A 12643-nucleotide genomic window follows, 5' to 3' on the forward strand; every position below is an offset into this window, starting at 1 on the left:
AATGACAGCAGTTTTTCCAATGGTTTACAGCTTCAGTCTTGAACTATTGACCCTCCATTCCCTTCACTTATACAAGGGTCTCTAGTCCTGCAAAAAATATATTTACTTAATCCCTTATCAGTGAGAGGCTAGGTTACCCATGGGCGCTGCGTTCCCTGTAACAGCAGAACACAACACTATGGAAAGTATAAGTATTGTGCGTTGCGTGCCATATAGTGAAGCACATGAAAAGCATGCTTCTTCACGGTCACTTAACGTGTTCGTTTTGCGGTTACGTGAGGCGCTGCATGCATTGGTCTTTATTCTTACAGTAGAGAAGTCATTAATTATAACTTTTTGTGAATTGGGACATTTAAACTTGCTTTTTTTTTTAATTCCAATTAAATTTAATCGGAGTTGGAGCATTGTTTGCCGACTCCGAGTACCCAAAATTTACTCCAACTCCGACTCCACGACTCCGACTCTGACTCCACAGCCCTGGATACAACTGGATTTTGTTTGGCATCCGCCATGACTCGCTCCTTAACACGAATATAGTAAATACATGCTAGAGTGTCCCTGGGAGCTGTCAGGGAGAAACTTAGGTTTGGGTATGCAGTGCGCTGTATCTATGCACAGCTCAGTGTCGGTTAAAGTGGGTATGAGGACTTTCATAAGGCGCTGAATAAAGTTGGTGAGCTCAGCAGGGGGTACTGATTTGGGTATGCCCTAGAATTTTATATTGTTCCGCCGTGAGCGGTCCTCCAAATCACCTATTTTGTTCTGTAAATGCTGAAGCTCAGATTCTTGATCAGTATAAGCGTTGACTAGGTCATTATTGTTTGCCATTTGTGATTCTAAATGGTCAATTTTGTCAGTGTTTTGTACTGTATCATTAAGTGAATCCAGCATGTCAGAGAAACAAGCAGAGATCTCAGGGAAAGCAACATATTTTTCATCATGTGTTCAGGAGTTGGCTGACCTATGGCAGGAAATGGAGTGCCTGGTTTTAGCAGGGTTACGTGTGGTAGGATTTGCAGGGGGTGAGCACTTACCGATATCACGTCGTTCCTCGTCACCTGAGGACCTGTGTGTGAGCGGGTGGAACCACCGGAGCTGGAGCCAGCCTGCACCATCTTGCTTTCCCCTCATCCCGCCGCTGGGGAGAGCCTGTGAGGCTTGGACGGTTTCCTCCGCTTTAACATGGCTCCCGGGGGTGCAGTGCTTGAAAGCAAGAACAACAGTGAGTGTTGAGTCCCTCCCTTGTGTCCCTAAGATGCCGCTATGTATGAGAGGCTGGAGGAGCTTTTGGTCAAGCGGCCATCTTCTTAGCCAGCCAGACACGCCCCCGCGAGAGATCGCTTTTATTATCTGTGATGACCTAATTACTGGGCTTTGTAATTTTTTTTCGTTGGAGCATCTGCTTGGAGCTTGGTTTATTTTGGCATAGGCATAACCCCAGATCTACATCCTCCAAGAGCCCTTTTCTTACAGTGTATGGGCAGAATCCTAGGTTTGAAGAGAACACCATTTTTTTTGAATGAATGTATACATGTAGCATAGGAGGTAGAGAGGTGGAGAAAAATGAACAGTGGATGTTAACACATAAGACCTCATTGCATCTATTCGCCTTTAAAAAAAAAAAAAAATGCCATTTTACATTAATTCATTCCCCTTTTGGGCAGGGGTTTCCTATGTAGATGGACACATGCAGAAAGGGGGCTGTATTACAGAAGGGAGGCAAACAGATGTTATTCAGTTTCCTAGAAATCACAAATTACTTGTAATTTTAAATACACTTCTTTTGATTTAATGTTTCTATTTAGCAAAATTGTATCACATGTATATATTACATTTATTTTGTGATGTTCAAGCTAAAGAAAAATACTTTTTCTGTTCCTAAAAAAGATGGAGAAGCTGAAAGCTGAATTAGATGAAGCAAGACTGAGTGAGAAACAGTCACATCAAAAGTTAGACCATCAGGCTGTGCTGTTGGCTAATAAATCTGAGGAACTTCGAATGATGTCTGAACGTGCTCATGAAACAATGTCTTCAGAAATGATTACAATTCAGCTTGAGATGCATGCGCTAGAAAGTGCCAAGGTGAGCAGTTTATCAATTGTATAATTTACTATAATCAAACATGTGGTCTTTTTTTTTTTTTTTTTTAATAGATATGCAAGACAAAATAAAAAAAAAAAAACAAACAAAAAAAAGTATGGGACATGTATAATCTATTTGTATATTTCAGGACTTTTTTTTTCCCAAGTCCGACAAATCTAAAATATTCTATTTCATATTTTACAACTCGCACCAACAGGTGGCAGATAACTGCAGCTTTTGTACTGCTGTCAATAGCCTGTAAAATCTGATCCTCTTCTATTCAACTTGATTTAAAAAACATGCCCTGGAATCAGAGGAGGCAGTATTAACTTCTGACCTGTATAGATTGTTGATGGGTGTTCGGAGCACCCTATGTTAAATGTTTATTTATAAAATATAATTTAATGCAAGTAACTCTAATTTATAAATGATCAGTTTATAAAATTATACATTTGACTCAGTGCTGCAACACCCCCCCGTCATAAATTAACATCTTTGTGGTAAGTTCTGTCTGCTGGTGGAGCAAAAAAGCCTTGATGCCCCCAGCTATCTCAGAAGCATGTGAGTGCCCTTCACAGCGCCCATAGGAAAGCTGGCAGTGGGTGAGATTAGTAACCACTTATCAATCGCAGTGATTAGAGAGAGACAGCAGAGGAAGCTTCTTAGTAAACTTTCCCTGCTGAGTAAACTTTCCCTGCTGACTGTCATACAGCATCTGCTTTCGCTTACAGATGGAGATCTGCGTGACAGACAGTTGCCGTAGAAAAAAAATAAAAAAAAAATAAAAAATACACTCAAAAAAAGTACTTTCTCTCCTCCAACTTTTAGTGTTTTTTTTCTTTTTTTTTCTTCCAGCATAAGCTTAACCAAAGATGACATATGCTGTGCTAAATATCTGCACACATATCATGCATGCACAGCTTATCTGCACATGTGCAAAATTGTCCAAAACCCCTGCATAAGCTCAGACACACTGCAAAGTCTGTTATGTCCCTTAGACTGGCAGAGAACTTTGGTGTGTCTGCACTTGTACGGGAGGTTTTAGCACCAATGTGAGGAGTTAACTGCTTCCACAGAATTGGACGCACAGGATGCTTTCTCTACTGAATGTACAATATCTGTCCTTATTGATGAAGTGTATTCCTGCCTTGCCTTAGAGAATCCTGAGTCTGACCACAATAAGGTTTCTAGCATGGGATCCTTGGAAATGCTCACACCTTACCTATTCACTGACTGTTAAAGCTGGTTTTATACAGTGACTGGCCACACCCCGAAAACATCTTCACATCTTTCAGACACCTTGCTCAGCAATATCCTATTGAGGAGGGGTTACTGAAAAAAATGGTCTATCCCTGTCATGGACCCAAAAATGTCCTACCCTTTTTTTAAAAAAAAAAAAAAACAAACCTCTTGAGGATGTTTGTGCTTTTAAAGACCTGGAGATCACAAGCTTAGAAACCTTCTTTAAGCCTTCTTTTGCCCTCAATGATTTTGCTATGCTAACTGCTGTAGTACCTATGTCAATTTGTCAAACTCTGCCTGTCTGAGTAAAATGTATGGGTCATTACCTTGGTTACATTTTAATAGATCCCTCTACTGGTAGGTGGCCCGACACTAGTGCGTAGATATGTTGACCAATATGCTTCACTAACTGTCCAGTTTGAGCATGCTTTTTGCACACATACTGAGGATCCTCTGGGTAAAAATCTGGTTAATGAAACTTCTGTGTAAGATGTTCCTCCACCAGATGCCCTTTTGAAGTACATCGACTTTTCTGTTCCTCCTGACAAGTGCAAGAAGGAAATAACTGGGGTGAGAATACTGTCCTCATCCATAAAATGAAGGCTCATGTCCTGCAAGCAGGCTTTCTAGAAGAGTTCCTTTCACCCTCTCAGCCCCCAGGCTCCAAGCTAGAACCTGGGGCAAGTGTCTTTCAGAAGCCTGACGATTGTGAGAGCAAGCCCTCTTTATAATGAAGGGATGCTACACTTCTCCAAGTAGGGGAACGCCTGTCGTCCTTTTCTGCCATTTGGTCACAGCACAGCGTAGTATCCAGGGGCTACAAATTTGAGTTTTAAATGCTGCCTTCCTTTCTGCAGAGAGGATGAAAAACTGGAGAGCATGAAGCAAAGGCAGGTGGATCTACATGCTGCGGTTCAGCAGCTTCTTGCACAGGGGGTTATTGCCCCCATTCCAGAAGTGCAGTTCTTTCAAGAGTTTTACTCTAACCTGTTCATTGTTTCCAAGGCAAATCGAGCCATTTGTCCATTCCAAAGTGGTTCTAAAGGCAGATATATTTTTACCTTAATACATTCTATGCAATAAGGTAAAAATCCTTCTGTGTGCAGCTCTTAACCCCAAGCCCCCCTTATACTTACCCGAGCGCAATGCTGATCCTGTACTCTGCTCTCTCTCATCATTGGCTTACAGGCAGAAGTGGGAGCCATTGGCTCCTGCTGCTCTCAATCACAGCCAGTGAGGAGAGAGTAGGGGGCAGAGCTAAACCGCACTGTATGTATCAGTGGACACAGCGTGTGGCTTGAGATCAAGCCTGCATGAGTGCTCCCATAGCAAGCAGCTATGGGGGCCTTGGACACCATCAAAGGACATACATTCAGTTTCAGGGAATTTTCCTTTGTTAAGGCCTTTGTGCAGAAGTTGTGCATAGCTATTGCTTCCCTTGTACAAGCCCATTGACACTGTGGGACCATAAACTGCTTCTCTGAGACCTTCAGAGGCTGCCCTTTGAACCTATTGAGGATATTCCCTTATCAAATTTCACTCGCAAGGTGGATTTTCTCTTGACTGTTACCTCTGTGAGGTGGGTCTCTGAGTTAGCGGCCTAAACAGAACTAGGGACTGCCTGCAACTCAAAGATCCACCTGAATGACCTTGTGCACAAAGCTGGCATCAGATGTGGCCTGAACATTCACCTGAAAAATCTTTGAAAGCATGTGAACAGAAAACCAGATGGCAGTCTTGCAAATCAGGGAAACCGCAGCCTGATGCTGAAAAGCACTAGGGCAGTGGTGGGCAACCTTTTTTTTTCAACTGAGCCAAATCTCGCCAAAACCACGATTTAAATTTATTTTGAGAGCCACATTTTTAAAACTGAAAATACATAGGATGGTACACTGTTTTTAGTTTCAATAAGTTTTTATAGTAATTCATCCCCCATAGTAATTCATCCCCCATATAGTAATTCATCCCCCATATAGTAATTCATCCCCCATATAGTAATTCATCCCCCCTATAGTAATTCATCCCCCCTATAGTAATTCATCCCCCATATAGTAATTCATCCCCCATATTAATTCATCCCTCATATAGTAGTAGTAAGTAAGTAGCAAGTAGTAAGCCAAGTCCCCCCTGTGTCAATTCACTTACCTTTGCTCCGCGCATTCTTCTCGCCGTGTTCCCGCGCCGTTCCGGTCTTCAGGGTGGACTGTGAGAGGAGCCTAGCTCCTCTCACGTTCGTCACGCTGCCCCGCCTACACACATCCTGACAGCCAATCACTGGCTATCAGGATGTGAGTGGCAGCGAGACTGGCCAATCATTGCATTTGAGCGCGCTGCCCTGGCTGTTTTTTTTTTTTTTGGAGCACGCTCCGCGGGCCGGATTAAAAGGTCCGCCGGGCCGTAGTTTGCCCATTGCTGGGCTAGCTGCAGAGTCCTGACTTTTGGGGCGGCCGCCCGAGAGGAGGGAGGGGAGCGGGCGCCCGGCACACAGAAGAGCCGCATTAAAGTGTGTAAAGAGCCGCATGTGGCTCGCGAGCCGCGGCTTGCCGACCACTGCACTAGGGAATCTAGAGGAGTAAATCTCGACAGAAAAGTGTGGAATCTGATCTTTGAGATTGTAAGCTTGAATGATGGTTTGTCTGAACTATCAAGAAATAGTGGAAAGAGAAGCTGGTTCTCCATTTTGAGGGCTATCCGGAATGACAAAGAATCAGTCTTTCAACTAGGTGCAGTGACTACAGAGTCAACCAAAGACCGACACAATCTATATTCAGGCAATGAGGAGAGATCTCTTGATGACCTGGAGTTGGACAGAGGGGTGGAAGAACGATGTCTTGGTTGTGGTGACAGGCCAAAACTACCTTAAGAAGGAAGTTATGGTCCACAACACCACCTTGTCCTTGTGTAAGACCAGAAATGGCCCTTTACAGTATAAGGCTGCCTGTTCAGACACTCTCCTCATAGAGGTGATGGGAACAAGAAATGTGGAGAGTGGAAAGGGGAATGTCACTAATGAGGTTCAAAAGATGTTTTTCAAAATGCTGAGAGAACCAGATCACAGGTAGTGCACAGAACGATATATGAGAAGGCCCTCATCAAAGAACACCAAAATAATATATCTTCCACTTTTTTAGTTATTTAATTGACATAGGCTCAATATAGTCTTGAAGTTGCTCTTAAAACCTGCAACAAATTAAATTTTCAGAGACTACTGAATATTTTGAATATATTTATCAGCTCCTTGAAGAAAACCTACTTTAAAGATTTCCAATTGTTACAGGAGAAATTTAGGCTTCCCAACCACAGTTATTATCAATACCTACGAATACGGCATACCTTCTTGTTTTGGAGGCCCAATGACACAACTATACTGACTTCTAAAATGTCAGTAGATACCTAAAAGAGAAGTATGGCCAAAGTTTTTTTTTGGCAGCCGCTGTTCTCTGCTTCAAGCAGACCAACAGCTGAGTGATCAGTGGTCATGTGATCATGTGGTTCACTGGACATCTTATCCTTTTTGTTACAAGAGTACCCATAAACTGATGAAATAATTTATATTACATCACACATATCATATGCCACACACCAAATGTGATTGCAGAGATTTCAAATGGGCATGTAATACATATGTTCTGGTCATGTCCCAAATTGTTTAGCTTTTTGGAAAATGTTACAAATACTATTAGTGGTGTTTTTCAAGCTGATGTAGTCACTGAACCCAAATTGTCATATTGGGCTATTTTGATTAGGAACAATTCATACCACATACTCTTACTATCACTAGACTACTATTTTTGGCATGTAAACAAAATGCCTAAAAGTGGTACACCCCCACCCACCCCACCAAATTTCAGTCAATGGCACCAATCTGTTAACCTTGCCCTACTGAAATACATGTGCATTAAATACTGATTAACCTCTTGCTGACTGTGCTATAGCCCAACAACGGCTACAGCATTATTGTCCAGCTCTGGGAGGGTGTCCCCACCCCCCATGCACCCCCATAGTTCGCATCGGGCACACTCTGTTTTCACTGATCATAGATTGCGGTAATGGGCCAATCACCTCAGCCCTTTATCATGTGATCAGCTGTGTCCAATCACAACTGTTCATATTGTAAACAGGATTTGGCTGTTATCGGCAGCCCTGTTCTCATGTTGACAGCGCATGAGGAGAGTGGGTAAGCGACTGTTCACACAGGGACATCTACACTGATAATCAGGACACTGATCATCAGTGCAGCCCCATCAGTGATGCCTTTCAATGCCCATCAGTGCTGCCTATCATTGCTGCCCATCAGTGCTGCCTCATCAACGCACATCAGTGAAGGGGAAAAATTACTTATTTACAAAATGTTTTAATGTTTTTGTTTTTTTCTATTAAGCAACAAATAAGAAACCCAGTGGTGATTAAATACCACCCAATGAAAGCTCTATTGGTCTCAAAAAATGATAAAGATATCATTTGGGCACAGTATTGCATGACCACGCATATGTCATCCACAGTGTGACTGTCAGGAGCCGCGGCGACATGCGGCTCGGTGCAGGCGCAGTGCGCCGGTTCACGCTGGTGTACGGGCACTAGGTCCTGGCGGGCGCGGCGGAGACGGAACTCGCGCATGTGCACTCGGAGCCGCGGGTGCACGCCTGGCACCGATGACAGCACAGGGCGCGGTATTTAAATCCGCCCTGCGCTGACATGAATTGCTGTTTGGTCCCTCTGTGTCCCCGATCCTGTGTACTCGTTATTCTGTTTGTTGCTGACCCGGATTGTCCCTGACTGTGCTGTATTCTCCTGGCCTGACCTCTCTCCTGGATGCCCCCTATTGGATCTGATCTGCTGTTACTGGCCTGGCGTGTGAGCTGACCATTCTCTGCCCGCTGCCTTGTACCGCGCTGCACCCACGGCTACCGACTCGGCTTGTCTGACCACGCTCCTGCTCATCCATCCATCCATCCACCTTTCTCTGGCACATCCGCCTCTTCTCATCAGGCTCTCACCCTGCAGATACCTCTGGCGGATCCCTCTACCACAGGTAGGTGTACTCGGGGTCCGCGACCTGGTCTCGGTCTGCTCCAAGTCCATCTCCACCCTCAGGGGCCCTGGTGAACAAGCAGACCGGGACTTAGACTCCGTGCTCTGGGGAATCCTAACCTGTGGGTTGCTAGAGGTACTGCCAGGCGGTTCCTTACAGTACCGAACGGCCATGACAGAGCCTGGAAGAGGACCACCCCCACTGGAGGACATATGCCAGCACCTGGCGGCCCTGACCCAAGCCGTCAAGACGCTGCAAGATGGATACACCCATCTGGAGAACCGCATCCAGACATTGACTGCACCTGTCACCACCTCCCAGAGTCCAGCTCCCCCTGCCCCATCTGGGATATCCCCAGGACCATCTATGGGAGCTATAGCCGCACTGCCTACTCCAGAACCCCACGTTCCACTGCCAGAATGCTTCCGCGGGGACCGAGCACGCTTCAGGGCCTTCCGGAACGCATACCTACTTTGTCAACCTGCAGCCACGCACATTTTCCACGGAGTCAGTCAAGGTGGGATTCATCGTATCCCTACTCCAGGATGAACCCCAGGATTGGGCTCACCGACTGATGGAGAACCACGATTCCCACCTAGAGACGGTAACAGATTTTTTTGATGCAATGGCCATACTATATGATGACCCGCAGAGACGGCCCTATACTCCCTCAGACAGGGCCACCGGGCAGCGGAGGAATATGCTTCGGAATTTAGACGGTGGATGGGAGATACCCGGTGGAACGATGACGCCCTACGCCATCAGTTCCGCGTAGGGCTCTCCGAGGCTCTTAAAGACGAGCTAGCCCGGGTAGGTCTACCCGAGTCCTTGGAGGATCTTATTGCCTTGGCCATTCAGATAGACCGCAGGCTGCGGGAACGCAGGTTTGAGAGAACAACATGGGTACCCTCCCGGGGAGCAGTCCAATCTACGCTAGAGGGGAACCGGACCCCAGAACCTGAAGATACCCATGCAGCTGGGACTGGCTCGGCCGTCACTATCGACCGAGGAACGCCAGAGGAGACCTCTGTGTGTACTGTGGAGAAGCCGGTCATATGGTGCGTTCCTGTCTGCTGAAAACGAGTAAGTCTGCTTCTATTTCTTCTATATCTGCTGAAAGTATTAAACAGTCCAGTTACTTAGCCATACCTATTTCCTTCCAGCTCCCAGGAAGAACCGTGGAGGTGACGGCTATAATTGACTCCGGAGCATGCAGTTGCTTCGTGGACTTAAACTTTGCCCATCAGCAGAAAATTCCCCTCCAGACTAGGGAACAGGGCCTTAACATATTTCTAGCCGACAGGTCACGAATTAAGTTGGGGTTGGTGGATCAGGAGACTCCTCCCATTTTTCTACGGTAGCTGGTCATCATCGGGAGTTCCTCCGACTGGACGCTATAGCCTCCCCTCTTTTCCCAGTCATTCTGGGGCTTCCTTGGTTGCGGGCCCATAATCCCCAAATTGAATGGGAAACCAGGTCCATTCAGTTCCTACCCCCGTATTGTCGGGAACACTGCCACGCCCCGGGCCCCACAGTTCCCCAATTCCTCCTATGCTCAGATGGAGACTCCAGTCTAAGGCAGGTCGTCCCTCTTGCCTACCACAGTTTCTTGGACGTCTTCAGCAAATGGGGGGCAGACATCCTTCCGACACACCGAACATATGTCTGCCCCATTGACCTCCTACCTGGCTCAGACGTTCCGTTCGGTCGGATTTTTCCCGTCTGAGCTAGAATTAGGGGTTCTCAAGGAGTACATCGATGAGAACCTCCAAAAAGGATTCATTCGCCCCTCCACATCACCAGCGGGGGCCGGAATCTTTTTTGTGGAGAAAAAGGATAAGTCCCTAAGACCCTGCATAGATTATCGCGAGCTAAACAAGGTCACGATAAAAAATCACTATGCACTGCCCCTGGTCCCAGAACTCTTCCAGAGACTGAAATCCGAAGCCATCTTTACAAAACTAGATTTGAGGGGTGCATATAATCTGGTCCGTATAAGGGAGGGGGATGAATGGAAAACGGCGTTTAGTACTCGATTTGGCCATTTTGAGTATTTGGTCATGCCATTCGGACTCTGCAATGGCCCGGCCACGTTCCAACATTTCATCAATGATGTACTCCGAGATTATCTTGACGTTTTCGTGGTTGTCTATTTGGATGACATATTAATCTTCTCTTCTTCACTCAAAGTTCATAGGGGTCATGTAACAAGTGTATTGGAACGATTACGTCAACACGGTCTGTATGCCAAAGCTGACAAGTGCAGCTTCGAGCAGCACAGTATTGCGTTCTTGGGGCTGATCATCTCCACTACGGGGGTCACGATGGATCCTCAGAGGGTCTAGGCGATCTTGGACTGGCCAGTACCCACGGATAAGAAGGGCGTACAACGTTTTATTGGGTTTGCTAATTTTTATAGAAAGTTTATCAGGAACTTCTCTGGTCTGGTTTCCCCCATTACCCAGTTGACCAAACAAAGGGTCCGTTTCAAATGGATGCCCGAGACTCAAGCAGCATTTGAGATTCTATAGAAATTATTCACCACCGCTCCCATTCTCAGTCATCCTGATTCCTCCCTGCCTTATGTTCTGGAAGTTGATGCCTCAGAAAATGCAGTAGGGGCCGTCCTGTCCCAGAGAAAGGGCACCAAGGAACTTCTGCACCCAGTAGCGCTCTTCTCGAGGAAACGTTCACCGGAGGCCGGTTGGCCATAAAGACCACATTAGAGGAGTGGAGATACCTGCTAGAAGGAGCATCCTATTCTGATTTTCACCGATCACAAAAATCTAGAGTATTTGAGAACGGCAAAACGCTTACGACCACGCCAAGCGAGATGGGCACTCTTCTTCTGCCGGTTCTCCTTCCACATCACGTACAGACCAGGCTCCAAGAACACGAAGCCCGATGCCCTTTCGCGCATGTTTTGAAGACCCTGAGGAAGTTCCAAAGCCAGATACTATCTTGTCCTCGGGAAACTTTCTTGCCCTCCAGGCTACGTTCCAGGCTGCAGGATGCATCCGTGGGAATGCCAACTCTACCTGTGGTGCCCCTCCAGAGCAAGGGAGGGCTTTTATGGAAGGAAGGACTATTTGTGGTACCAGAAGATGTCCGAACATTGGTCCTGGTACACTGCCATGATCATGCGATGGCAGGTCATTTCGGGTTGGCGAAGACTCTCGAATTGCTTCAGCACACGTTCTGGTGGCCAAGTATGATCAAGGATTGTGAGCTCTACGTTAAGTCCTGCGCCATTTGCCAGAGGAACAAGCCTTCCAGGAGCAAGGCCTGGGGTTTGCTACGCCCACTACCTATACCCGATCGACCGTGGCAAATGATTGCGATCGAATTTATAGTCGAGCTGCCTCCGTCTCAGGGCCACACCGCGATCTTCGTCATTGTGGATCGTTTGTCAAAAATGGCCCACTTTCTACCCTTGAAGAATACGCCATCGGCTCTTGAAACCCCAAAATTCTTCATAAGAGAAGTAGTGAGGCTGCATGGAGTTCCTGAAGACATCGTCTCGGATTGAGGAGTCCAGTTTACCTTGAAATTCTGGAAGGCGTTATGTGAAGCTTTGGGTATCAGATTGTCCCTCTCTTCAGCTTACCACCCACAGACAAATTGGCAGATGGAGGACAAACCAAACATTGGAGCAGTATTTGAGATGCTACACGTCCTTCCTGCAGGATGATTGGCTGGTACTCCTACCGCTGGCAAAATTTGCCTACAACAACGAAAAACATTCAGCCACGGGGCAATCCCCGTTTCTTGTGAACTATGGATTCCATCCCACATTTCTGCCCGATCTGGTTGCCGAAAGCTCAGTTCCTGCCACTCAAAGCACTCTAAATTTTGTTTCTACCAACAACAAGGTTTTTCAGGAAGCTATTACAAAAGCTCAAGAGGACAAGAAAGCTTTCGATAGGAAGCGAAGGGGGGAACTAGTGTTGCAACCTGGGGATTAAGTCTGGCTGGTAACAACAAATCTGAAAATATCTTGCCCATCGAAGAAACTGGGACCGAAGTTTGTGGGTCCATTCCAGGTGAAGCGAATGATCAACAAGGTGGCATATGAACTTGCTCTTCCGGAGACTTTCAAAATCCATCCAGTTTTCCATGTGTCACTTCTGAAGCCAGCTGTGCCAGACCCCTTCCCGGATCGGGAGTCCAGACCTCCAGAAGCAATAACCATTGAGGAACAGGAGGAATTTGAGGTGGAAGCAATCCTGAACTGCTGGAAAAGGGGGGGCCAGACTCAGTTCCTGATCAAATGGAAGGGTTATGGTC

The 12643-nt window shown here is 46.3% G+C and overlaps 1 protein-coding gene across 2 annotated transcripts in view; it reads left to right on the forward strand.

The window, feature by feature from the left end:
- The window catches only part of SPDL1 (spindle apparatus coiled-coil protein 1), a 143519-nt gene that overhangs the window by 70831 nt on the left and 60045 nt on the right, over positions 1-12643 (forward strand). For both annotated transcript variants that reach the window (XM_089654396.1, XM_089654397.1), the window contains exon 4: positions 1888-2082. In XM_089654396.1, the coding sequence (XP_089510522.1) occupies positions 1888-2082 (195 nt within the window). The remainder of the gene's footprint in view (positions 1-1887; positions 2083-12643) is intronic.

The sequence above is a fragment of the Staurois parvus genome, unplaced genomic scaffold (genome assembly GCF_062004578.1).
Source record: "Staurois parvus isolate SC_StPar_1 unplaced genomic scaffold, SC_StPar_1.0 ptg000763l, whole genome shotgun sequence".
NCBI classification, from domain to species: Eukaryota; Metazoa; Chordata; class Amphibia; order Anura; family Ranidae; genus Staurois; species Staurois parvus.